Source organism: Hypanus sabinus (genome assembly GCF_030144855.1).
Source record: "Hypanus sabinus isolate sHypSab1 chromosome X1 unlocalized genomic scaffold, sHypSab1.hap1 SUPER_X1_unloc_17, whole genome shotgun sequence".
Classification (NCBI taxonomy): Eukaryota; Metazoa; Chordata; class Chondrichthyes; order Myliobatiformes; family Dasyatidae; genus Hypanus; species Hypanus sabinus.
In genome coordinates this window covers 291,387-318,646 of record NW_026778965.1, presented here as the reverse complement: position 1 = coordinate 318,646, position 27,260 = coordinate 291,387, and the positions used below count along the sequence as shown (strand labels likewise).

At 56.5% G+C, this 27,260-nt stretch overlaps 1 protein-coding gene across 1 annotated transcript in view; it reads right to left on the bottom strand.

The window, feature by feature from the left end:
• Positions 1-5,897: 5,897 nt before the first annotated feature.
• The window catches only part of LOC132385615 (junction plakoglobin-like), a gene marked incomplete at its 5' end in the record, with an annotated part of 68,186 nt that continues 46,823 nt past the window's right edge, over positions 5,898-27,260 (bottom strand). The window contains 7 exon segments of the mRNA XM_059957789.1: positions 5,898-6,894; positions 9,279-9,377; positions 10,421-10,457; positions 16,687-16,808; positions 20,135-20,285; positions 25,222-25,260; positions 25,262-25,342. Of these exon segments, the coding sequence (XP_059813772.1) occupies positions 9,304-9,377; positions 10,421-10,457; positions 16,687-16,808; positions 20,135-20,285; positions 25,222-25,260; positions 25,262-25,342 (504 nt within the window).

The following is a 27,260-nucleotide window of genomic DNA, read 5'->3' as shown; positions in this document are numbered from 1 at the left end:
TCAATAGTGGGACATTCGTTTTTAACATAGATGAGGAGGAATTTCTTTAGCTAGAGGGCTGTGAATCTGTGGAATTCATTTCCAGAGACAGCTGTGGAGATCAAGTCATTGGGTTTATTTAATGGGGAGGTTGATCAATTCTTGATTGGTCAGGGCATTAAGGGATACAGGGGAGAAGGCTGGAGATTGTGGCTGAGAGAGAAAATGGATCAGCCATGATGGAATGCTGGAATGGGGTCGATGCGCCAAATAGCCTCACCCTGCTCCAGTCGCCTGTGACCTTCCACCAGCCCACAATGTCTACACACCACCTGACACCCCCCGCACACAATCCTGCAGCCCCGTGTAAAAGCGTTTCTGAGGAGATATCGGAGCAGGAATTGAAGAACTGACCATGGACGTTGGAGTGAACGGAGGAGAGGAGGAGAGGTACCACACACGGTTCCTGAGTTTGAAAGCCACTGACCCCAACGGCGAGAACCCAGCTCCCTCGGTGCCCTGGGTTAGACTGTTTTAAATCCGGGACCCCCAGTCTTCAATCCCATCAAATCGCCCTCTGCACCCCTCCCCGGCTGAGTGACCCCCTCCAGGTGCAATGCCCCTCTCTGCCTCCAGGAACCCCCGCCCCGGTCCCTGTGAGCACCTCCAGCCCTTTACACCCCTCCCCGTCTCTGTAACCCCTCCGGTCCCAACACCCCTCCCCGTCTCTTTAACCCCTCCCATCCCTACACCCCTCCCTGTCTCTGTAACCCCTCCCATCACCTACACCCCTCCCCGCCTCTGTAACCCCTCCCATCTCCTACACCCCTCCCAGTCTCTGTAACCCCTCCGATTCCCTACACCCCTCCCCATCTCTGTAACCCCTCCGGTCCCAACACCCCTCCCCGTCTCTGTAACCCCTCCGGTCCCAACACCCCTCCCCGTCTCTTTAACCCCTCCCATCCCTACACCCCTCCCTGTCTCTGTAACCGACTCTGATCCCTACACCCCTCCCCGTCTCTGTAACCCACTCTGTCCCCTACACCCCTCCGCGTCTCTATAACCTCACCTATCACTAAACCTCTCCCCGTCTCTGTAACCCCTCCCGTCCCTACACCCCTCCCCGTCTCTGTAATCCACTCCCGTCCCTACACCCCTCCCCATCTCTGTAATCCCTCCGGTCCCAACACCCCTCCCCGTCTCTTTAACCCCTCCCATCCCTACACCCCTCCACCTCTCTGTAACCGACTCTGATCCCTACACCCCTCCCCGTCTCTGTAACCCACTGTGTCCCCTACACCCCTCCCCGTCTCTTTAACCCCTCCCATCCCTACACCCCTCCACCTCTCTGTAACCCCTCCGGTCCCAACACCCCTCCCCGTCTCTTTAACCCCTCCCATCCCTACACCCCTCCCTGTCTCTGTAACCGACTCTGATCCCTACACCCCTCCACGTCTCTGTAACCCCTCCGGTCCCAACACCCCTCCCCGTCTCTTTAACCCCTCCCATCCCTACACCCCTCCCTGTCTCTGTAACCGACTCTGATCCCTACACCCCTCCCCGTCTCTGTAACCCCTCCGGTCCCAACACCCCTCCCCGTGTCGTTAACCCCTCCATCCCCTACACCCCTTCCCATCTCTGTAACCCCTCCGGTCCCAACACCCCTCCCCGTCTCTTTAACCCCTCCGGTCCCAACACCCCTCCCCGTCTCTGTAACCCCTCCGGTCCCAACACCCCTCCCCGTCTCTGTAACCCCTCCGGTCCCAACACCCCTCCCCGTCTCTGTAACCCCTCCCATCCCTACACCCCTCCCCGTCTCTTTAACCCCTCCCATCCCTACACCCCTCCCCGTCTCTGTAACCGACTCTGATCCCTACACCCCTCCGCGTCTCTATAACCTCACCTATCACTAAACCTCTCCCCGTCTCTGTAACCCCTCCCGTCCCTACACCCCTCCCCGTCTCTGTAATCCACTCCCGTCCCTACACCCCTCCCCATCTCTGTAATCCCTCCGGTCCCAACACCCCTCCCCGTCTCTTTAACCCCTCCCATCCCTACACCCCTCCACCTCTCTGTAACCCTACCCATCCCTACACCCCTCCACCTCTCTGTCACCCACTCTGATCCCTACACCCCTCCCTATCTCTGTCACCCACTCTGATCCCTACACCCCTCCCCGTCTCTGTAACCCCTCCCATCACCTACACCCCTCCCCGCCTCTGTAACCCCTCCCATCTCCTACACCCCTCCCAGTCTCTGTAACTCCTCCGATTCCCTACACCCCTCCCCATCTCTGTAACCCCTTCCGTCCCTACACCCTTCCCCGTCTCTGTAACCCCTCCATCCCCTACACCCCTCCCCATCTCTGCAACCCCACCCATCCCTAAACCCCTCCCCGTCTCTGTAACCCCACCCATCCCTACACCCCTCCCCGTCTCTGTAACCCCTCCGGTCCCAACACCCCTCCCCGTCTCTTTAACCCCTCCCATCCCTACACCCCTCCCTGTCTCTGTAACCGACTCTGATCCCTACACCCCTCCCCGTCTCTGTAACCCACTCTGTCCCCTACACCCCTCCGCGTCTCTATAACCTCACCTATCACTAAACCTCTCCCCGTCTCTGTAATCCCTCCGGTCCCAACACCCCTCCCCGTCTCTTTAACCCATCCCATCCCTACACCCCTCCACCTCTCTGTAACCCTACCCATCCCTACACCCCTCCACCTCTCTGTAACCCACTCTGATCCCTACACCCCTCCCCATCTCTGTCACCCACTCTGATCCCTACACCCCTCCCCGTCTCTGTAACCCCTCCCATCACCTACACCCCTCCCCGCCTCTGTAAACCCTCCCATCTCCTACACCCCTCCCAGTCTCTGTAACCCCTCCGATTCCCTACACCCCTCCCCATCTCTGTAACCCCTTCCGTCCCTACACCCTTCCCCGTCTCTGTAACCCCTCCATCCCCTACACCCCTCCTCATCTCTTTAACCCCTCCCATCCCTACACCCCTCCCTGTCTCTGTAACCGACTCTGATCCCTACACCCCTCCCCGTCTCTGTAACCCACTCTGTCCCCTACACCCCTCCGCGTCTCTATAACCTCACCTATCACTAAACCTCTCCCCGTCTCTGTAACCCCTCCCGTCCCTACACCCCTCCCCGTCTCTGTAATCCACTCCCGTCCCTACACCCCTCCCCATCTCTGTAATCCCTCCGGTCCCAACACCCCTCCCCGTCTCTTTAACCCCTCCCATCCCTACACCCCTCCACCTCTCTGTAACCCTACCCATCCCTACACCCCTCCACCTCTCTGTAACCCACTCTGATCCCTACACCCCTCCCCATCTCTGTCACCCACTCTGATCCCTACACCCCTCCCCGTCTCTGTAACCCCTCCATCCCCTACACCCCTCCCCATCTCTGTAACCCCACCCATCCCTAAACCCCTCCCTGTCTCTGTAACCCTACCCATCCCTACACCCCCTGCACCTCTCTGTAACCCACTCTGATCCCTACACCCCTCCCCATCTCTGTAACCCCTTCCGTCCCTACACCCTTCCCCGTCTCTGTAACCCCTCCATCCCCTACACCCCTCCCCATCTCTGTAACCCCACCCATCCCTAAACCCCTCCCCATCTCTGTAACCCTACCCATCCCTACACCCCTCCCCGTCTCTGTCACCCACTCTGATCCCTACACCCCTCCCCGTCTCTGTAACCCCTCCCATCACCTACACCCCTCCCCGCCTCTGTAACCCCTCCCATCTCCTACACCCCTCCCAGTCTCTGTAACCCCTCCGATTCCCTACACCCCTCCCTGTCTGTAACCCCTCCCGTCCCTACACCCCTCCCCATCTCTGTAACCCCTTCCGTCCCTACACCCTTCCCCGTCTCTGTAACCCCTCCATTCCCTACACCCCTCCCCATCTCTGTAACCCCACCCATCCCTAAACCCCTCCCCATCTCTGTAACCCCTTCCGTCCCTACACCCTTCCCCGTCTCTGTAACCCCTCCATCCCCTACACCCCTCCCCATCTCTGTAACCCCTTCCGTCCCTACACCCTTCCCCGTCTCTGTAACCCCTCCATTCCCTACACCCCTCCCCATCTCTGTAACCCCACCCATCCCTAAACCCCTCCCCATCTCTGTAACCCCTTCCGTCCCTACACCCTTCCCCGTCTCTGTAACCCCTCCATCCCCTACACCCCTCCCCATCTCTGTAACCCCACCCATCCCTAAACCCCTCCCCATGTCTGTAACCCACTCTGATCCCAACACTCCTCCCCATCTCCCAAAGAGTCAAAGAGTCATCAATCCCAGAATGGAGACGATGGGGTGTTAAGACAGCGTTCACCTGGAATTCAGCCGACAGGAAACCGGCCTTTACATATTAAGCAGTGTTAAAAGGAGCCTCAGGATTCGTTGGGCCCAATACCAACATCTCTCCCAGGACACAATTATGCCTGGGGTGTTGGATTTCAGAGTTCAGTTTAGGTTCTGTATGTGATCCCTCTCCCTCTCCCTCTCCCTCTCGTCTGTGTCAGGCTCCACCTCTCTCTGAGTCTCCATCTCTCTGTGTCTGTGTGTGTCTCTCTCTCTCCCTGTGTATGTGTCTCTCTCTGCCTGTCTGTGTGTCTCTCCATGTCTTCTCTGTCTCTGTGTCTGCTCTTCTCCGTGTGTGTGTGTGTGTGTGTGTGTGTGTGTGTGTGTGTGTGTGTGTGTGTGTGTGTGTCTCTCTCGTCTGTGTCTGGCTCCACCTCGCTCTCTGTCTGAGTCTCCATCTCTCTCTCTGCCTGTGTCTCTGTCTGTCTGTGTCTCTGTGTCTGTGTGTCTCTCTGTCTGCATCTTCCTCTCTTGTCTGTGTCTGTCTCTGTGTCTATCTCTGCTTCTGAATCTTGTGTCTCTGTGTCTGTGTGTCTCTCTGTCTGCATCTTTCTCTCTTGACTGTGTCTGTCTCTGTGTCTCTGCCTGTCTGTCTTTGTCTGTGTCTCTCTCTGTCTGCACCTTACTCTCTCGTTTGTCTCAGTCTCTCTGTGTCTGTGTCTCTCTGTGTCTGTGTCTCTCTCTCTGTCTGCACCTTACTCTCTCGTTTGTCTCAGTCTCTCTGTGTCTGTGTCTCTCTCTCTGTCTGCATCTTACTCTCTCGTTTGTCTCAGTCTCTGTGTCTGTGTCTCTCTCTCTGTCTGCACCTTACTCTCTCGTTTGTCTCAGTCTCTCTGTGTCTGTGTCTCTCTCTCTGTCTGCACCTTACTCTCTCGTTTGTCTCAGTCTCTCTTGTCTCTGTCTCTCTGTGTCTGTGTCTCTCTCTCTGTCTGCACCTTACTCTCTCGTTTGTCTCAGTCTCTCTGTGTCTGTGTCTCTCTCTCTGTCTGCACCTTACTCTCTCGTTTGTCTCAGTCTCTCTTGTCTCAGTCTCTCTGTGTCTGTGTCTCTCTGTGTCTGTGTCTCTCTGTGTCTGTGTCTGTGTCTCTCTCTCTGTCTGCACCTTACTCTCTCGTTTGTCTCAGTCTCTCTGTGTCTGTGTCTCTCTCTCTGTCTGCACCTTACTCTCTCGTTTGTCTCAGTCTCTCTGTGTCTGTGTCTCTCTGTGTCTGCGGGTGCGTACGTACTCTCCGGATCCTCTAAGGATGCCCTGGCTGGTAGGTTAAGTGCTCATTGTCCCGTGAAAACCCCCCAGATCTCCGAGATATCACCCCAGCCACCTGGCCCTGGCACCAATGATCACCTCCGAGGTCAAAATCACCCCGATCACATTCCCCCACCCCTCCCAAGCCGACGTTCGGTCTGAACCTCTTGACCGTCTCCCCGTGCTGCAAGTCGCTGCCGCACGATTGCCCGAGCAAACGGTCAGCGAGCATAATAATTCCGATTCAAGTCTGGTGCACGAGGCTTCTGAGAGAAACGGCAAGGTCGTGGCGTTGGGATATATTTTTTTTTTAATTTCCTTTTTACAAAAACTTACAGGAATTATCAAAGGTGCTTTACTGAAACCATGCTCTCGTGTAGATATCCTGCACCCAACATGTAAATGTACAATTAAAGGAATCAGCGATTAACCTGAAAGCTCTTTTAAAATGGTTACAGCATTTTTTTTTAAAAAAAAAGGACAGACACAAACTCCAGCCCCATTAATAGAAAACAGATTCACCCTGGGGTACTGCTGTCTCCGGTGGGATGGTGGCCCGGGGGGGTTTACTCCCTGCTCGTTCCGGACAAAGCCCAGGCTTGGACTTGGCAGGTTGTCCCCCAGGGGGGCCGAATTGCAACTGCACCCCTCACCCCCCCCCCCCCATAACTGCATTCACCGGAGGGAGACCTACACCTGCCAAGCTCGGAGCGCCTTGGTAAACAGAGAGGGTCTCTCCCACCGGGGGTGGGGGCGCGAATCCCCAGGTTCCACCGGAGAGGCGTCTGCGGGCCGGAGGGACAGGAGAGACAACGTGGCTTCTCCCGGCAGATCCCCCCCACCACCCCCGGGGAGAGGTTAAACCTCCTTCCGCCCCACCTTCTCTGTTAACGCGGCGTTCCAAACACCGAGTGCAAAGACAAGCGATCGCATCCCTATATAATCTAAAGCTAGAAACCTGCTTAATAAAAAGTGAGACTTGTCGACCTTTGGTTTAAAAAAAAAATCAAACTGCGATTCCAAACGTTCAAAGCTTTTGGGGAAATTAAGGTGTGAAGTCGTGTTAAAGAGACAGGTCAGACAGGAGTCGAACCTCAGCCGGGCCTGTGAAGTTCGTTCAATCAAGGCGTCGAAAAGTTTCCTCAATTAATTCCTCGCCGAGAGGTTGCGGGCAAAGCTTCCCCCCCCACACAGACGCTCTGTGTCACGCCAGCCACTTGCCCCCCTCCGAAACTCTGCCACAGTCTGTCAAAAGCAGCCTCGCACGCCTCCCTCGCTCAGCACCGGGCCTGTTGACAAGAGGGTCAGATTTCAGGCAACACACACAAAATGCTGGTGGGACACAGCAGGCCAGGCAGCGTCTACAGGGAGAAGCACTGTCAACGTTTCGGGCCGAGACCCTTCGTCAGGACTCAAAACAGGTTCAATACCGCCCCCTGCTGACCGGGAGGATTCAGGAGAGTGGTCCCAACATCTAAAACAGGTTCAATACCGCCCCCTGCTGACCGGGAGGATTCAGGAGAGTGGTCCCAACATCTAAAACAGGTTCAATACCGCCCCCTGCTGATCGGGAGTGTGAGGAGGATTCACGAGAGTGGTCCCAACATCTAAAACAGGTTCAATACCGCCCCCTGCTGACCCGGAGGATTCAGGAGAGTGGTCCCAACATCTAAAACAGGTTTATACCGCCCCCTGCTGACCGGGAGTGTGAGGAGGATTCAGGAGAGTGGTCCCAACATCTAAAACAGGTTCAATACCGCCCCCTGCTGACCGGGAGTGTGAGGAGGATTCAGGAGAGTGGTCCCAACATCTAAACCAGGTTCAATACCGCCCCCTGCTGACTGGGAGGATTCAGGAGAGTGGTCCCAACATCTAAAACAGGTTTATACCGCCCCCTGCTGACCGGGAGTGTGAGGAGGATTCAGGAGAGTGGTCCCAACAATCTATGGGGAGAAGCACTGTCGACGTTTCGGGCCGAGACCCTTCGTCAGGACTGACTGAAAGAAGAGATAGTAAGAGATTTGAAAGTGGGAGGGGGAAGGGGGAGATCAGAAATGATAGGAGAAGACCGGAGGGGGTGGGGTGAAGCTGAGAGCTGTAAAGGTGATCAGCAGTGGGGATACAGAGCTGGAGAAGGGAAAGGATCAGGGGACGGGAGGCCTCGGGAGAAAGAAAGGGGGAGGGGAGCACCAGAGGGAGATGGAGAACAGGAAGAGTGATGGGCAGAGAGAGAGAGAGAAAGAGAGAAAAGGAAAAAAGGGGAAAATGAATGAATGAATGAATAAACAACTAAATATGTCAGGAATGGGGCAAGAAGGGGAGGAGGGGCATTAACGGAAGTTAGAGAAGTCAATGTTCATGCCATCAGGTTGGAGGCTACCCAGCCGGTATATAGGTGTTGTTCCTCCAACCTGAGTGTGGATTCATCTTGACAGTAGAGGAGGCCATGGATAAACATATCAGAATGGGAATGGGGACGTGGAATTAAAATGTGTGGCCAATGGGAGATCCTGCTTTCTCTGGCGGACCGATCATAGGTGTTCAGCAAAATTGTCTCACCAATATATATATATATATAAAAGGCCACACCGGGAGCACCGACCGGGCGCAGTAATACCACAATGGCCGACTCACGGGTCTCACAGTCGGAAACGTTGACTGTGCTTCGCCCTGCAGCTGCTGCCTGGCCTGCTGCGTCCCAGCAGCCATTTTGCTTTGTGCTGCTCGGATTTCCCCGCGCTTGGGGTCGGATTTCAGACTCATTTATTGGAAGTCAGACTGGGAGGGTCTCAGCAGGTCCGGCAGCAATGACGGGGGGGGGAGTGGAACAGTCGACGTTGCTGGATCTGGAGGGAAGGTTTCAATTCCTTGGGACGCAGGAGATCGAGGGGAGATTTGACAGAGGTAAGCCGAATTATGAGGGGGTATAGACAGGGTAAATGCTGAGAGACTGGGTGGAACTACAGCTGCAGGTCATGGGTTAAGGGTGGAAGGGGAACACGAGGGAAACTCCTTCACTCAGAGGGTCATGAGGGCTACGGCCCATGCAACAGGATGGTGGGAGGATGCAGCTCGAATGGTTCGAACGGACTAGATGGGCCAAATGGCCCGTTCCTGCGCTGTACCGTTCCACGACTGCCCGCGGGGGGGAACACGAGGTTACGGATAGTTAGGAGGTTTTAACTTCCTGACTTGTCGACCAGGGCTCCCAAAGGGCCGGGCGGGATAGAGCTCGTCAAAGGTGCTCAAGCAGGGCTTCCTTACTCGGTCGGTAGAAGCCCCCATCGAGGGGCAGCAGCTGCTGTCGGGGAACGGGAAGGGAGCGGGGGGGGGGGGTACACCGTGCGCCTCGTTTCAAGGCGATCACGGAGAAGGGCAGGTCAAGTGTTTGGCGTTTGAGATTCTGAACTGGGGAGAGGCCGGCTTTGATGGGAGTCGCAAGGGAGCCGTCAAAAGTGCGGACTGGGGCAGGGTGTTTGCTGCACTTGGCGAGCGGGGGGACTGCGGAACCTTTGAGAGCACAGAGCTCGCACGTTCCGGTCAGGGCGAGCAGGTTGAGAGAGGCTCTCGAGAGAAACCGAGGCCCAGATTGAAGGAAGAGTAGGCGGGGGTGGCAGCGCAGGGTTTTTGGGCGGCGACACACAGCGAGACGGCCCCACGTCAGGGCTTTTACCTGTTCATGATTTGCTGCGTTCCACCTACGCCATCATGTTGTAGTCAGCGGGCAGGTCAGGCTCGTGATTCCCAAAGGAGTTGTACGGGATGCTGGTCTCTGTCCGAGCACAGAAAGGGAAACGCTGTTTAAACTAACGTCGAGGTTTTAAAGAGAACAGCCAGAATCCGTCACCGCTCCCCCCCACGAGTCCTAAAGGGTGGGGGGGGGGGGGGATTCCTCCCACCGGGACCCACATATACCCTCCCTCCGGGGCGTCTAACGTCATTCAGGCTTTAACCCTTTCAGGACATCAGTGCTTGGAACATTTTATGCCCAAGACAGTTCACCGGCGGAACAGGAACAGACCTGGCGGGGTCCACGCAAAACGCTCAGCGGGTCAGGCGGCGGGGGGGGGCAAAGCTGGTGTTTCCGGGGCCGAGACCCTTCGCCTGGGCTGGGAAGGTGGGAGGGGGAAAGAGGGCGGAAGCCGGAATGAGGAGGTAGGAGGAGGGGAAGGAGCACAAGTGGCCGTCGGTAGGCGGGCAGGTTTCGAAGGTGTGCTTAACTGTCAGGGAAACGCCTGCAGTAAAGCGCCCCGGGGTTCCTCTTCCTCCCGACCAGCCACAGAGGAGAGCCCCCAAAGAATGAATGACAGTTAAATGCCACCCCCCCCCCAGCTCCTCCCCTCCCGCGTGTAGGCGACAGCAAAGCAACGATCCCCCTCTCAGCCAGCAAAAACAAAAGCATTGCCCCAACCCCACCAAGCTGCAAAGACATTGACTCGCAGAGCCCGGAACTGAAGAACAGGGGAGCGGGGGGAACTATCGGATGTCGGATAAATGGACCCAGGCAGAATTCGAGGAGCTGCACCTCGAGCTTGACAGTGGGCTCCGGTGGCAGCAGAGGGGGCCGCGGACCGACACTGGCGGGGTCTCCGGAGGCGTACGTGCCCAGCCGAGGGAGAGGCGCGAGGGGACCTCGAGTCTGCAGGCAGTCCGTTTACATCCACCCCGACCACAAGCCGCGCCTCCCCCCTCCGACTCCCTCGAAATGATATCCGTGGCCGTTCGGTATGGGGGGGCGGGGGGGGCGGCGGTGTGGTGGGTTCGACTCTCTTTCGCGGCGCGGCAAGGCGGAAAGAACAAACCCGTAAAGCCCACCTGGCTGGTAGCCGTCAGCAGCCATCAATCGGTCAACCTTGGGGCGGGAAAGAACAGGTAACGTTACCCGAGTCGCAGTCACAGAAACCCGGGCTTTTCCCCCCTCCGGAACAACCAGACCCAGCCTGGGGGGGTGGGGATTTGCCCAACAACGCTCCCCCTAAAGGCGCGCCCGCCCGCACATCACTCGCTTACAGGCCCGCAAACTTAAAAACCGCGCGCCACACCCCCGCGCTACGATCACGTTTCCCCCGACTTTCCTGGCGCGGCCAGTGACGGCACCACGGGGTTCGCGAAGATTCGTCTGCAGATTGTCTCTTTTTTTTTACAACTTCTTACCGACACTGCTTTTACCTTCGAGACTGTTCGGCGCACACCTACTTTTTGTCAAAACAATTGCACAGCTCAAGGTTTCTGCGCACACTGGCCTTTACGAATTGGAGGGCACGTTGTCTCCCAATCCTTTCTATCGGCCTTGGGCCACTACTCTTAAAGCAAGGAGCCTGTGCAGCCCAGGCTGGGAACCCCTGAGGCTTCTAAAAGCAGAGATACCTCCCCCCACCCCCTCCAGGGTTACAATGTCCAATGCCAGAGGGATAACTATAAAGATATTAGGGCAGAGTTTCGTTTCAACACACAGAGTTGTGGGTTCCTGGAATACGCTCCCTGGGGTGGTGCTAGAGGCCGACACGATAGAATTTTAAGAAACGTTTAGCACACAAAGCGAACAAAGTGGAAGGATATCCAATGATAGTCAGAGGCTTTTTCCCCAGGGCTGAAATGGCTGCACCAGAGGGCACAGGTTTGAGGTGCTGGGGAGTAGGTACAGAGGAGATGTCAGGGGTAAGTTTTTTTACGCAGAGAGTGGTGAGTGTGTGGAATGGGCTGTCGGCGACAGTGGTGGAGGCGGATACGATAGGGTCTTTTAAGAGACTTTTAGATAGGTACACGGAGCTTCGAAAAATACAGAGCTATGGGTAACCTTAGGTAATTTCTAAGGTAGGGACATATTTGCACAGCTTTGTGGGTCAAAGGGCCTGTATTGTGCTGTAGGTTTTCTATGTTTCTGTGGTAGGTGGGATTAGTTTCGTCGGCCACACACTCAGCGATTCAGGAACAGCTTCTTCCCCTCTGCCATCAGGGAGGAGGTACAGGAGCCTGAAGACACACACTCAACGATTCAGGAACAGCTTCTTCCCCTCTGCCTTCAGGGAAGAGGTACAGGAGCCTGAAGACACACATTCAGTGATTCAGGAACAGCTTCTTCCCCTCTGCCATCAGGGAGGGGGTCCAGGAGCCTGAAGACACACACTCAACGATTCAGGAACAGCTTCTTCCCCTCTGCCATCAGGGAGGAGGTACAGGAGCTTGAAGACACACACTCAGCGATTCAGGAACAGCTTCTTCCCCTCCGCCATCCGATTTCCAAATGGGACAATGAACCCATAGAAAACCTACAGCACAACATAGGCCCTTCGGCCCACAAAGCTGTGCCGAACACGTCCCTACCTTAGAAATTACCTCAGGTTACCCAAAGCCCTCTATCTTTCTAAGCTCCACGTAGCTATCCAGGAGTCTCTTAAAAGACCCTATTGTATCCACCTCCACCGTCACCGGCAGCCCATTCCACACTCTCACCACTCTCTGAGTAAAAAACTTACCCGACATCTCCTCTGTACCTACTTCCAAGCACCTTAAACCTGTGTCCTCTTGTGGCAACCATTTCAGCCCTGGGAAAAAGCCTCTGACTATCCACACGATCAATGCCTCTCATCATCTTGTACACCTCTATCAGGTCACCTCTCATCCTCCGTCACTCCGCGGGGAAAAGGCCGAGTTCACTCAACCTATTCTCATAAGGCATGCTCCCCAATCCAGGCAACATCCTTGTAAATCTCCTCTGCACCCCTTCTACGGCTTCCACGTCCTTCCTGTAGTGAGGCGTCCAGAACTGAGCACAGTACTCCGAGTGCTGAATGCCGCCTCATTATTGTTTCCCTCCATTTTGGCAGCACTTAATTTTTTCCATACACATCCTAATTTAATTGCGCTTTCCCTGTTATATATTGACAAGGATTACGGTCCCAAAACACAAAAATTTCGCAAAAGAGGCCAGTGACATTGGACCCGATTCGTTCGGTCGCTAATTTAATTGGGGGGGGGGGCCACTGTGTTTCCTGTCCTTCACTGCTCGACTTTCCTTTAAAAGCAGGAACGACCCACCGGCCGGAGAAGGGGTCCCGGAAGCAACGTGGGAGCGATTCGCTTCGTTCGTTAGGTACCGGGGTCGTACTGGCGTGGGCGATCGCGGTGACCGTGATTGTTCTTGGCAAACTTTCCCACGCAGGTGGGGGCTTGCCATTGCCCTCTTCTGGGGCAGTGTCTTTTACAAGATGGGTGACCCCCCCCCCCCCCCAACCATGACCAATTCTCCTCAGAGATCGTCTGACTGCGTGACTAGGATTTGCCACAAGGCCACAAGGGTCGGTCACCGAGCTGCATCTCTAATTAGTTAAAATGGATTAACAATAAAAATTAGCGGTCGACTCGGGCGCATAAATTAAAATTAATGATGATAAATTAGTGCCGGAGGCAGGCGCATAAATTTAAATGAATTAATAATTAAATTAGTCCTTGAGGAGGGCACGTTAACAGTATTTCTGAAAAAAAAAACAACCGTCTCGGTTAAGTAGTTGATATTTGAGAGGTTGAGAAGGGCCAAACACAGGCAAGTGGGACGGAGGGCCCATTCCTGGGGCTGCGTGACTCAAAGTCACAATGTATATTGAGAACGGAGGTCCCTGATTCGTCAGGGCGTCAAAAGGTTATGGGGAGAAGGCAGAAGAACGGGGGTGGGGGGGGTGGGAGGGATAATAAATCAGCCCTGAGAAAGGCAGGTTTAGCTTTTTTACCTCCGACAACTCCCCCCCCCCCCATACTTCCCTCCTAACACCCTAATATGCAGCCCCCCCCCCTCCAGGCATTCATATAACCAGATAACAATTACAGCACGGAAACAGGCCATCTCGGCCCCTCTAGTCCGTGCCGAACGCTCACTCTCACCTAGTCCCACCGACCCATATAACCATATAACAATTACAGCACGGAAACAGGCCGTCTCGGCCCTTCTAGTCCATGCTGAACGCTCACTCTCACCTAGTCCCACTGACCCATATAACCATATAACAATTACAGCACGGAAACAGGCCGTCTCGGCCCCTCTAGTCCGTGCCGAACGCTCACTCTCACCTAGTCCCACCGACCCATATAACCATATAACAATTACAGCACGGAAACAGGCCGTTTCGGCCCCTCTAGTCCGTGCCGAACGCTCACTCTCACCTAGTCCCACCGACCCGCACTCAGCCCAAAACCCTCCATTCCTTTCCTGTCCATATACCGATCCAATTTTACTTTAAATGACAATACCAAACCTGTCTCTACCACTTCTACTGGAAGCTCGTTCCACACAGCTACCACTCTCTGAGTAAAGAAATTCCCCCTCATGTTACACCTAAACTTTTGCCCCCTAACTCTCAACTCATGTCCTCTTGTTTGAATCTCCCCTACTCTCAATGGAAAAAGCCTATCCACGTCAACTCTATCCCCCTCATCATTTTAAATACCTCTATCAAGTTCCCCCTAAACCTTCTACGCTCCAAAGAATTTAGACCGAACTTGTTCAACCTTTCTCTGTAACTTTCTAATAAATCTTCTCTGTACTCTCTCTATTTTGTTGACATCTTTCCTATAATTCGGTGACCGCAACTGCACACAATATTCCAAATTCGGCCTCACCAATGCCTTGTACAATTTCATGAACTGTTTGCAGTGCTCCCTGTTCTAATTTCTGTTTGGGACGGCTCTGTCCCAGCGTCATGACCTGGTTTCAATCCCTCTGCCGTCTGTAAGGAGCCTGCACGAGGTTTCTGCGTCCATCCACTTCATTCCCACCTTCAGAATGTCATGCCCCACATATTCACGTACATAGGGTCCCGTGCTGCAAAAGTCTAGGCCGTAAACCGTCAAGATCAACTTCCCCTTCTATCTGTACGTTACGACAGCGAAGCACGCCAATTCGACTGGACCAATGTCACTACCCCAAGGCCGAGCCCGTCAACGACAAGCCCAGAAACCTCAGGGGCTTTGTTCTCCACACAGAACTCTAATCGACAAGCACGTCGAAACGATCCCGGTTTACATCCCACACTTCAGCGTCAAATCGTCAGTCCGGAGCCGAGAGCCAGCTCACGCCCGGCTGCACGCGTCAGGACAACAGGGACGACGTTAATCCCACAGGGCGGCCGACGAACACAGCCCGCACCACACGTGCCACCTAACCGGATCTGAACAAACCGATCGCGGATTGCAGAATCGGTAACCGATAGAAATGGCAACCCCACCCCCACCCCCATGTACACAAACGGGCAAATCACAGGACACATGAAAGACGAACAATCACCGACATTTCATTCGAAGTTGCAGTGATGATGTTGTCTAGCTGGGTAACGAAACGCCTGCCAGCTCGGCAAGCCACACAAGAACAACATCTCTGAAATATTGACACACAGTACGCCGCAGATGTCCTGACGAAGGGTCTCGGCCTAAAACGTTAACTGCTCATTTCAATGGATGCTGCCCGACCTGCTGAGTTCACCCGGTTTGTTTGTATCTCTGAAACGTTGAGTGCGTGGCCAACTAAACCAATCCCCTCTGCCCACAGAATGTCCATTCAATCCCACTTTCCTCACATTCATGTACGATGTTTGGGTAATGACTGGAGGTAACGGGGTTTGGAATGCTGGCGGTTATCCAATGAGAGATCTTTCTTGCGAGTCTGGAAGAGAGATCTCCGCGGTGTTTTGCCAGGGAGAGATGAGGAGAGAAGATGCGAATGGAGAGAGTTGGTAGACCGCCGGACGGGGTGGACTCGGAGCGAGGGACCGAAGGGCAGCAACAATCGGAGGAGGTCGATGGTGGACAATCGGCTTATCAGTGAGCTCCTACGTTGCGCGACAGACCGTTCCATGAGAATGGGCCCTTTTTCATTTTTTTTTTGTTTCTTGACTAACCATAGAGCCAAATTAAGAATGATAAAACTCAATGGTTTAATCGCATATTGTGTATTGTTTGTTATTTTGTGGGACTGATTTGTAACGGGGACACATCGCACGGCATCCACACAAACGAGATTTCTTGTCTGGCTGGGCAGGGCGATCACCCGCTATATTCAGACGCTAGCTGAAGCGTAAGGGGTGTCTGGTGTGTGTGTCTGTCTCTGTCTGTGTGTGTGTGTGTGTGTGTGAGTGTGTGTGTGTCTGTGTCTGTGTGTGTGTCTGTGTGTGTGTGTCTGTGTCTGTGTGTCTGTGTGTGTCTGTGTGAGTGTGTGTGTGAGTGTGTGTGTGAGTGTGTGTGTCTGTGTGTGTGTGTCTGTGTGTGTGTCTGTGTGTGTGTGTGTCTGTGTCTGTGTGTGTGTGTGTGAGAGTGTGGGGTGTATATGTGTGTGTGAGTGTGAGTGTGAGTCTGTGTGTGTCTGTCTGTGAGAGAGTGTGGTGTGTGTGGTGTGTGTCTGTGTGTGTGTGTGTGTGTGGTGTGTGGGAGTGTGGTGTGTGTGTGATGTGTGTGTATGGTGTGTGTGTGATGTGTGTGTATGGTGTGTGTGTGTATATATATATACACACACAAAAATAATTTTTTATCTGACAGCATAATTAATTTAAAATTACTGTAGTACTGTGCTAAAGTATCAGGCAATAGATAGAGTGACAGAGACGGACAGAACCACCCAACTCCAGGGTGCCCCAAGACTTCTGCACAGCGCTGCAGTCATTTAAGATTGTATTGGTGGGGGAGGAAGGGTCGGCAGAAGGTTAACGGACATAGTTGTCGACTCCGCACTCTTCTCTTTGAACTCGCTTTGGGACGGTCGCGCCGTGCCCAAGAGGTCGAAGGTCAGCGGCCAGACTGGTGATTTGGCTACTAAACCGCCGGGCTACAGAATTAACAATGGAGAACCCTTAATCCCACTATTCCCGAGTTTCCGCCCGGGACTCGCGTGACTGAGAGCGGGGGGACTTCACTGGGGCCCCCCGAAGGGCCGAGGAAACGGCGGGAGATTCACAGGCAACTTGGCGCCGCGCTGCAGAGGCAGAGATGAGGACCCCGGACCCTCAGCTGGGGCACCGTGGAGGAGATTCCGCCATCGCCCCCACAAGGCGCCGCCTACAGCCCCTCCCACCCCCTCCCCCCCGAGACCCGTCACCTACCGCGTCCCAGGCCTCCGGGTCATTCCTGAACAGGGTGCTGGTCAGCTCGACGGACAGCCTCTTCCGGTAATCCTGGGGCTTGTCCTCCGATATCCGGAACAAGACCGCGGCCGCGTAGGTAGCTGTAGAACGGGGGGGGGGGGGGGTCAGTCCGGTTCACGGTACCATCGTTCCCACCGCAGCGTGAAAACAGGCCACCTTGCCCCTTCCACACCAGCTTCCTTCCCCCCCCAACTAATTGCCCTTCCAGAGGGGCAGCAGGCCAGGCCATTCAGCCCATCCGCTCCTCCGACGCCCCCCCCCCCCCCCCCCGAGTATCGAGCTGACTGCTACCATCACATCCATAATATAAAGCCGGGCACTAACAACTTCTTCAGTTATAGAAAGAGTAAAAGGGAGGTGAGAGTTGAGATTGGACCACTGCAAAATGATGCTGGTGAGGAAGTAATGGGGGGACAAAGAGATGGCTGATCAACTTAATGGGTGCTTGGCGTCAGTCTTCACTGGGGAGGACACTGGCGGTGTGCCAGAGGTCCATGAGTGTCAGGGAGCAGGAGTGAGTGCCATTGCTATTACGAAGGAAAAAGTGCCGGACAAACTCAAAGGCCTTAAGGTGGATGAGTCACCCGGACCCGATGGACTACGTCCGAGAGTCCTGAGTGAGGTTTCCGGAGAGAAATGGATGCATTGGTCACGGTCTTTCAAGAATCACTTGATTCTGGCACGGTCCCAGAGGACTGGAAGATTGCAAATGTCACTCCACTCCTTAAGAAGGGAGGAATGGGAAAGAAAGGGAATTGTAGGCCAGTTACGGGCAAGTGTTGGAGTCTATGAGGTTTCGGGGTACAGAGATTAATGATAAGATGTTAAAGTCAAATGCCAATTTCTTTTGCAAAGGGAAATCTCACCTGACAAATCTGTTAGAATTCTTTGAGAGTATTCTGGTCACCTCATTATAGGAAGGATGTAGAAGCTGTGGAGAGGGTGCAGAGGAGATTTACCAGGATGTTGCCTGGTTTGGAGAACAAGTCACATGAAGCAAGGTTAGCAGAGCTGGGACTTTTCTCTTTGGAGCGTAGAAGGATGAGAGGGGACTTGATAGAGGTCTACGAGATTATGAGAGGCATAGATACGGTGGATAGTCAGCACCTGTTTCCCAGGGCACCAATAGCAAACACCAGAGGGCATATTAACAAAGTTAAGGGAGGGAAGTTTAGGGGAGACATCAGGGGTAAGTTTTTTCCACAGAGGGTTGTGAGTGCCTGGAATGACTTGCCAGGGATGGTGGTGGAAGCTAAAACATTAGGGGTATTTAAGAGCCTCTTGGACAGGCTTTCTTGATGAAAGAAAAATGGAGGGTTACGGGGTAGTGTGGGTTCAGTACTTTATTTTAAAAAGGATCATATGGGTCGGCACAACACGGAGGGCCGAAGGGCCTGTACTGTGCTGCAGCGTTCTAGCGCTCGACTGAAGTAACAAGCGGAGTGGCCGCAGGAGAGAGTGGATATCAGATTTTCAGAAGGCATTCGAGGCTGTACCACAATATAAAATCCCGTGGGGCTACAGGAGACACACTGGGACGGAGAGAGGAGTGGCCGCAGGAGAGAGTGGATATCAGATTTTCAGAAGGCATTCGAGGCTGTACCACAATATAAAATCCCGTGGGGCTACAGGAGACACACTGGGACGGAGAGAGGAGTGGGGGACAGGCAGGGGGCATCGAGTGGGAATAAAGGGAACCTTTTCTGGTTGGCGGCCGGTGACTAGTGGCGTTCCTCAGGGGTCGGTACTGGGACCGCGACATTTCACATGGTTTGTCAGTGATTTGGATAGTGGAGTTCACGGCCCTGTGGCGAAAGTTTGTGGAAGGTACGAAGGTCGGTGGAGGGGTGAGCTGGTCCTGAGGAAGCAATGCGATTCCAGCAGGAATTAGACAAATTGGAGGGATGGGCGGAGTAGAGGCAGATGGAATACAACACGACGATGCATTCTGGTAAAAGAAGCCAGAGTGTGGACTGTTATCTGAATGGGGAGGAGGGTCAAACATCAGGGGTGCAGGGGGACTCAGGGGTCCTCGTGTCAGACTCCCAGACAGTTGCAGGTCGAGTCTGTGTTAAAGGCGACAAATGCAGTGTTGGCAATTATTTCATGGGGAATAGAATACAAGAGCAAGGAGGCTTTATTGCTTAATGAGTCAGGCCGCCCTTGGAGAATTGTCAACAGTTTTGGGCCCCATATCTGAGAAATGAAGGGCTGTCATCGGAGGGACTCCAGAGAAGGATCACAAGGATGATTCTGGGAATGAATGGGTTAACAGATTTGGCAGCTTTGGGCCTGTAATCACCGGAATTCAAAAGAATGCATGGAGATCTCACTGAAACCTCCTGACTGTTGAAATGAGCCGAATGAGTGGATGTGGAGAGGATGTTTCCTATAGTGGGGGAGTCTAGGACCAGAGGACACAGATAGAGTGGATGTGGAGAGGATGTTTCCGTTAGTGGGGGAGTCTAGGACCAGAGGACACAGACAGGGTGGATGTGGAGGGATGGTTCCTATAGTGGGGGTGTCTAGGACCAGAGGACACAGATAGAGTGGATGTGGAGAGGATGGTTCCTATAGTGGGGGTGTCTAGGACCAGAGGACACAGATAGAGTGGGTGTGGAGAGGATGGTTCCTATAGTGGGAGAGTCTAGGACCAGAGGACACAGATAGAGTGGATGTGCAGAGGATGTTTCCTATAGTGGGGGAGTCTAGGACCAGAGGACACAGATAGAGTGGATGTGGAGAGGATGTTTCCTATGGTGTGGGTGTCTAGGACCAGAGGACACAGATAGAGTGGATGTGGAGAGGATGTTTCCTCTGGTGAGGGCACAGCCTCGGAATAGAGGGACTTCCCTTTAGAACAGGGGTTTAAATTTTTTTTTTATGCCCATGCCGTTAAGCAAGGGGTCTGTTGATCTCAGGATTTGAACCCCTACTTTGGAACAGAGACGAGGAGATTGTTTTTGAAGCCAGATGGTGGAGAATCTGTGGCATTTTCATGGCTGCGGAGGCCGAGATCGCTGTGTATTATTTAAAACAGAGGTTGGCTGCCTCTCGATTGCTGAGGGCCTTCGTAGGTGGCGAGGGAGAAGGCAGGATATTTGAGTTGATCGGGGAAGCCTGACGGAACGGTGGACCAGACGCGAACTGCCTGATTCTCACGGTCCCAGTCAAAATGGAGGACTTTGCAGTTTCACCTTGAGGACATTTCAGGAGTTTTGTCTCTGCGATAAGCACCCTGCACCCCAGTGGAACTGGTCAGTGGGAGGAGGCCGAGGGGACTTTGGTTTACAGGCCGCCAGAGGTAACCCCGTTCCCCACCCGCCTTGCCCTCCCCACCCACCCTCACGCGGGATGCAATCCCCCCCACCCCCACCCCGGTGTGGCAGCAGAGGGGCCCACTTACCGATGCCCTCATTGGACGAGTGCAGCATGTCGGTCAGGGGCACCGTGGCCTGCTCCTGGTCCATCTCCTCCGCAGCCTCCCGGTCCTGGGCCAGCTCGCACAGGACGCCCGCCGCCACGCGCTGGATGTTCTCGACCGGGGAGAACAGGAGCTGGCAGAGAGGGGCAAGGGGAAGGGTCATTCCCAGTTTGGGGGGGGGGGGGCGCACACCGGAAGAGCTACCAGCGCTCCTGATCCGAAGGCCCTGCATCTGCGCTGGAGTGAGACGAGAAACTGCCACGTCCTTGTTCTTACTGAAACATGGCTCCAGGGGAACGTCCCATCCGTCTTCAAGCCAGACGCCGTGACACTGGGCTCCGTTTTAATTTCTACTGACAGGGGAAGGGGCGAAGGGCAGGCCCTGGCGCCTTAAGACCAGTCTCTTTCGGGTAGATGGAGCTCGTCAGCCTGGGAAGGCAGTCCACCCGAGAGAGGGAAAATCTCTGATTTCAAACCTCCGCTGCCTCGCGGCGAGACCCGCCATTGGGAAGGGCTTGGGGAGTAAACCCTGAGGACAAACCCGGAGCTGGAGTCCCTGAGGCAGTCCGACGTTGCCTTCAACCTCGTTCCGGCAACTCCTGGTGCCAAGCTGTATCGTCCCTTGCCCCTCCCTTGGACAACATCGGTGGCGTGGAGAGGGGAGACTCGCTGCATGGGCAACTGTCAGTCTCCCATACAACCCTGCCAGGCCTGCGCCCTGGAGAGGACACCCCAAGACCTTCCAGGCACGGATCCATGGTCTTGCGAGACTAAGTGTGTATAACTGCAGGCATTATAATTTGCACCTCGGCCCTGCACGACCGTTGTTTGGATTGGCTGTGTTCATGGGTATGGTTGAATGACAAACCTCAACTTGAACTGAGTAAATAATAAGACATTGCAGCAGAATTGGGCCATTCGGCCCATCGAGTCTGCTCCACCATCCATCATGGCTGGTTTACTATCACTCTCAATCCCACTCTCCTGCCTTCTCCCTTTGACGCCCCAACCAATCAAGAACCTGTCGACCTCCGCTTTAAATCTACCCAGTGACTTTGGCCTCCAGGGCTGCCTGTGGCAATGCTGCACAGATTCACCTCCCTCGGGCTGAAGGTGCTCGAAGGGGATTTCCTTCTCCCGGCCAACTCCGTGCCAGGAGCAGACTCGATGGGCTGAATGGCCCAACTCTCTCCCTGCGTCTTATGGGAAGGGCCGTGCCGCCGTGTCTGGGCCACTTCATAGCAGGAGGACGTCCCTTTACAGCAGAGACGAGGAGCAGTCTCTTCAGCTTGGGGGGGAAGGGGGAATTTGTTACCACAGGCCAAGTCACTGGGTACATCTAAAGTGGAGGTGGACAGGTTCTCGATTCGTCAGGGTGTCAACGGTTATGGGGAGAAGGCAGGAGAGCGGGGTTGAGAGGGATAGTAAGTCGGCCATGATGGGAATGGTGGAGCAGACGTGATGGGCCGAATGGCCTCATTCGACTCCGGTGTCTTACGGAAACGTACTCAATTGCGCAGGTTGGTAACGGCGACCACACAGGGAGTCCAGGACCAGAGGGCACATATAGAGTGGATGTGGAGAGGATGTTTCCTATAGTGTGGGAGTCTAGGACAAGAGGACACAGATAGAGTGGATGTGGAGAGGATGTTTCCTATAGTGGGGGAGTCTAGGACCAGAGGACACAGATAGAGTGGATGTGGAGAGGATGTTTCCTATAGTGGGGGAGTCTAGGACCAGAGGACACAGATAGAGTGGATGTGGAGAGAATGTTTGCTATAGTGGGGGAGTCTAGGACCAGAGGACACAGATAGAGTGGATGTGGAGAGGATGTTTCCTGTAGTGGGGAGTCTAGGACCAGAGGACACAGATAGAGTGGATGTGGAGAGGATGTTTCCTACAGTGTGGGAGTCTAGGACCAGAGGACACAGATAGTGTGGATGTGGAGAGTATGTTTCCTATAGTGTGGGAGTCTAGGACCAGAGGGCACAGATAGAGTGGATGTGGAGAGGATGTTTCCTACAGTGGGAGAGTCCAGACCAGAGGACACGGATACAGTGGATGTGGAGAGGATGTTTCCTATAGAGGGGGAGGCTAGGACCGGAGGACACAGATAGAGTGGATATGGAGAGGACGTTTCCTATAGTGGGGGAGTCTAGGACCGGAGGACACAGATAGAGAGGATGTGGAGAGGATGTTTCCTATAGTGGGAGAGTCTAGGACCGGAGGACACAGATAGAGAGGATGTGGAGAGGATGTTTCCTATAGTGGGAGAGTCTAGGACCAGAGGACACAAATAGAGAGGATGTGGAGAGGATGTTTCCTATAGTGGGAGAGTCTAGGACCAGAGGACACAGCCTCACAATAGAGGGACGTCCCTTTAGAATGGAGATAAGGGGGAATTTCTTTAACCAGAGGGTGGAGAATTTGTGAATTCCTTACCACAGGCGGCCACGGAGGCCAAGTCATTGGGAGTATTTGAAGCGAAGGTTGATAAGCTCTCAATTCGTCTGGGCATCAAAGGCAGGAGAACGGGGTTGGGAGGGATAGTAAATCGGCCGTGATGGAACGGCACTTGATGGGCCGACTGGCCCCAATTCTGCTCCCATGTCAAAGGGTCAAACAGAGAGATCCTCCGGCACCTCCAACGAGCTTCTATCAAACACCCAGGATGCTACGGAACCCACAGGTTATGAGCGGGCTGCCCCCAGCAGACCCTTGGACTGTCGAAGAACTCAAACGATGCGATTCACCGCCCGTTCCGAGGCACGCGTGGCAGGACAAACGTGAATCTGTAGCCGAAGCCTTTCTCAACAGGAGGGCGTCAGATGTCCACGTGGATTCTTGGCCCTCCACTGGTTCCCGCTGCGTCCCAGCCGTCTACGTGATACGCAGGGCAGTATCCCCTGTAGCAGGATTCCCCCCCCCCCCACCCCACGCAGCTGATGAACTCTCAGAAACGGCAGAGACTGGTACGGTTTGGCATGAGGTGTTGCCGGTCAGTGCTGAAACTCAACGTCGGACTACCTCAGGGACTCCAGCTCCAGACTTTTCCCCTCGGGGTTCACTCCCGAAGCCTGCCCCCTGACCGGGTGCAGCCGCAAGGCAGTAGGTTTGGATCTGACGGGACAGCGTGGGGAGCTTGCCTGTCGTCACTGTGGAATGTGTGCGTCTACCCCCCCCCCCCCAGGAGCTCCAATCTCCTCCCCACAGCCCAAAGATGTACCAGTCCCGAGACAGATCGGTCATTGTAAATGACCCCCTAGGCAAACCGGTCATCGTAAATTCTCCCCGGGCGAATCGGTCACTGTAAATTCTCCCCAGGTGAATGGGTCATTGGGGGGGGCCTGTCCGCACTGTGTCCGGCCAAGGGGTGTGGTGGGGTGTCCGGCCGAGGGGTGTGGTGGGGGAGTCCGGCCGAGGGGTGTGGTGGGGGTGTCCGGCCGAGGGGTGTGGTGAGGGAGTCCGGCCGAGGGGTGTGGTGGGGGTGTCCGGCCGAGGGGTGTGGTGGGGGTGTCCGGGGTGTGGTGGGGGTGTCCGGCCGAGGGGTGTGGTGAGGGTGTCCGGCCGAGGGGTGGGGTGGGGGTGTCCGGGCGTGGTGGGGGTGTCCGGATGTGGTGGGGGTGTCCCGGCCGAGGGGTGTGGTGGGGGTGTCCGGCCGAGGGGTGTGGTGAGGGAGTCCGGCCGAGGGGTGTGGTGGGGGTGTCCGGCCGAGGGGTGTGGTGGGGGTGTCCGGGGTGTGGTGGGGGTGTCCGGCCGAGGGGTGTGGTGAGGGTGTCCGGCCGAGGGGTGTGGTGGGGGTGTCCGGGCGTGGTGGGGGTGTCCGGATGTGGTGGGGGTGTCCGGCCGAGGGGTGTGGTGGGGGTGTCCGGCCGAGGGGCGTGGTGGGGGTGTCCGGGCGTGGTGGGGGTGTCCGGGCGTGGTGGGGGTGTCCGGCCGAGGGGTGTGGTGGGGGTGTCCGGGTGTGGTCAGGGTGCCCGGCCGAGGGGTGTGGTGAGGGTGTCCGGCCGAGGGGTGTGGTGGGGGAGTCCGGCCGAGGGGCGTGGTGGGGGTGTCCGGCCGAGGGGCGTGGTGGGGGTGTCCGGGCGTGGTGGGGGTGTCCGGCCGAGGGTGTGGTGGGGGTGTCCGAGTGTGGTGGGGGTGACCGGCTGAGGGGTGTGGTGGGGGTGTCCGGCCGAGGGGTGTGGTGGGGGAGTCCGGCCGAGGGGTGTGGTGGGGGTGTCCGGCCGAAGGGTGTGGTGGGGGTGTCCGGCCGAGGGGTGTGGTGGGGGTGTCCGGCCGAGGGGCGTGGTGGGGGTGTCCAGCCGAGGGACGTGGTGGGGGTGTCCGGGCATTGTGGGGGTGTCCGGCCGAAGGGCGTGGTGGGGGTGTCCGGGCGTGGTGGGGGTGTCCGGGCGTGGTGGGGGTGTCCGGGCATGGTGGGGGTGTCCGGGCGTGGTGGGGGTGTCCGGGCGTGGTGGGGGTGTACGGCCGAGGGGCGTGGTGGGGGTGTCCGGGCGTGGTGGGGGTGTCCGGGCGTGGTGGGGGTGTCCGGGCGTGGTGAGGGTGTCCGGGCGTGGTGAGGGTGTCCGGCCGAGGGGCGTGGTGGGGGTGTCCGGGCGTGGTGAGGGTGTCCGGGCATGGGGCGTGGTGAGGGTGTCCGGGCATGGGGCGTGGTGGGGGTGTCCGGGCATGGGCGTGGTGGGGGTGTCCGGGTGTGGTGGGGGTGTCCGGGTGTGGTGAGGGTGTCCGGGCGTGGTGAGGGTGTCCGGGCGTGGTGGGGGTGTCCGGGCGTGGTGGGGGTGTCCAGCCGAGGGACGTGGTGGGGGTGTCCGGGCGTGGTGGGGGTGTCCGGGCGTGGTGGGGGTGTCCGGGCGTGGTGGGGGTGTCCGGGGCGTGGTGAGGGGTGTCCGGGCGTGGTGAGGGTGTCCGGGCGTGGTGAGGGTGTCCGGGCGTGTTGGGGGTGTCCGGGCGTGGTGAGGGTGTCCGGGCGTGGTGAGGGTGTCCGGGCGTGGTGAGGGTGTCCGGGCGTGGTGAGGGTGTCCGGGCGTGGTGAGGGTGTCCGGCCGAGGGGCGTGGTGGGGGCTTACCTGGACAAAGAGCGGGATGGTGTTGAGCTGAGTGATGAGGCGCCCGGTTAGTCTGATCGCGGGCCAGGATGTGCAAGGCCCCGGTGCAGCCCTCCACAATCTCGTCCATTCGCACGCCGTCCTGGGAGGGTCAAAGGGCAAAGGTCAGCGCCGGCGCCGAGACGGAGTCCTCCGATCGCGGGCGAGAGCATCCTAATGAGCTCCATCACGGCACGGCACAGAAACGGCACGGCGGCCCAGAGGTCGTCAAACAGCCCACCCACCGTCCGGGACACAGATACTGAGAGGGGCCAGTAACATCGTGAAGGATCCCACCCACCCTGCTCATGGACTGACTGTCCCACCCCCGTCGGGGAGGAGGCTACGTAGCATCCACAACAGGAACCACCAGACTCGAAAGTAGTGACTTTCCCCCGAGCACTGAGGCTGATCAACACCTCCATCCACTGACCCACCCCTCCACACCCCCAATCACCCACTGACCCACCACTCCACACCCCCAATCACCCACTGACCCACCCCTCCACACCCCCAATCACCCACTGACCCACCACTCCACACCCCCAATCACCCACTGACCCACCACTCCACAACCCCAATCACCCACTGACCCACCCCTCCACACCCCCAATCACCCACTGACCCACCCCTCCACACCCCCAATCACCACTGACCCACCCCTCCACACCCCCAATCACCCATTGACCCACCCCTCCACACCCCCATTCACCCACTGACCCACCCCTCCACACACCCAAATCACACACTGACCCACCCCTCCACACCCCCCAATCACCCACTGACCCACCCCTCCACACCCCCAATCACCCACTGACCCCACCCCTCCACACCCCCAATCACCCACTGACCCACCCCTCCACACCCCCAATCACCCACTGACCCACCCCTCCACACCCCCAATCACCCACTGACCCACCCCTCCACACCCCCAATCACCCATTGACCCACCCCTCCACACCCCCATTCACCACTGACCCAACCCTCCACACACCCAAATCACACACTGACCCACCCCTCCACACCCCCATTCACCCACTGACCCACCCCTCCACACACCCAAATCACACACTGACCCACCCCTCCACACCCCCAATCACCCACTGACCCACCCCTCCACACCCCCAATCACCCACTGACCCACCCCTCCACACCTCCAATCACCCACTGACACACCCCTCCACACCCCAATCACCCACCCCACCACACCCCCAATCACCCACTGACCCACCCCTCCACACACCCAATCACCCACTGACACACCCCTCCACACCCCCAATCACCCACTGACCCACCCCACCACACCCCCAATCACCCACTGACCCACCCCTCCACACCCCCAATCACCCACTGATCCACCCCTCCACACCCCCAACCACACACTGTCCCACCCCACCACACCCCAATCACCCTCTGACCCACCCCTCCACACCCCCAATCACCCACTGACCCACCCTCAACACCCTCAACCACCCACTGACCCACCCTCCACACCCCCAATCACCCACTGACCCACCCCTCCACACACCCCCAATCACCCACTGACCCACCCCTCAACACCCTCAACCACCCACTGACCCACCCCTCCACACCCCCAATCACCCACTGACCCACCCCTCCACACACCCCCAACCACCCACTCACTCACCCCTCCACACCCCCAATCACCCACTGACCCACCCCTCCACACCCCCAATCACCCACTGACCCATCCCTCCACACCCCCAATCACCCACTGACCCACCCCTCCACACCCCCAATCACCCACTGACCCACCCTTCCACAACCCCAATCACCCACTGACCCACCACTCCACACCCCCAATCACCCACTGACCCACCCCTCCACACCCCCAACCACCCACTGACCCATCCCTCCACACCCCCAATCACCCACTGACCCACCACTCCACACCCCCAATCACCCACTGACCCACCACTCCACACCCCCAATCACCCACTGACCCACCCCTCCACACCCCCAACCACCCACTGACCCATCCCTCACACCCCCAATCACCC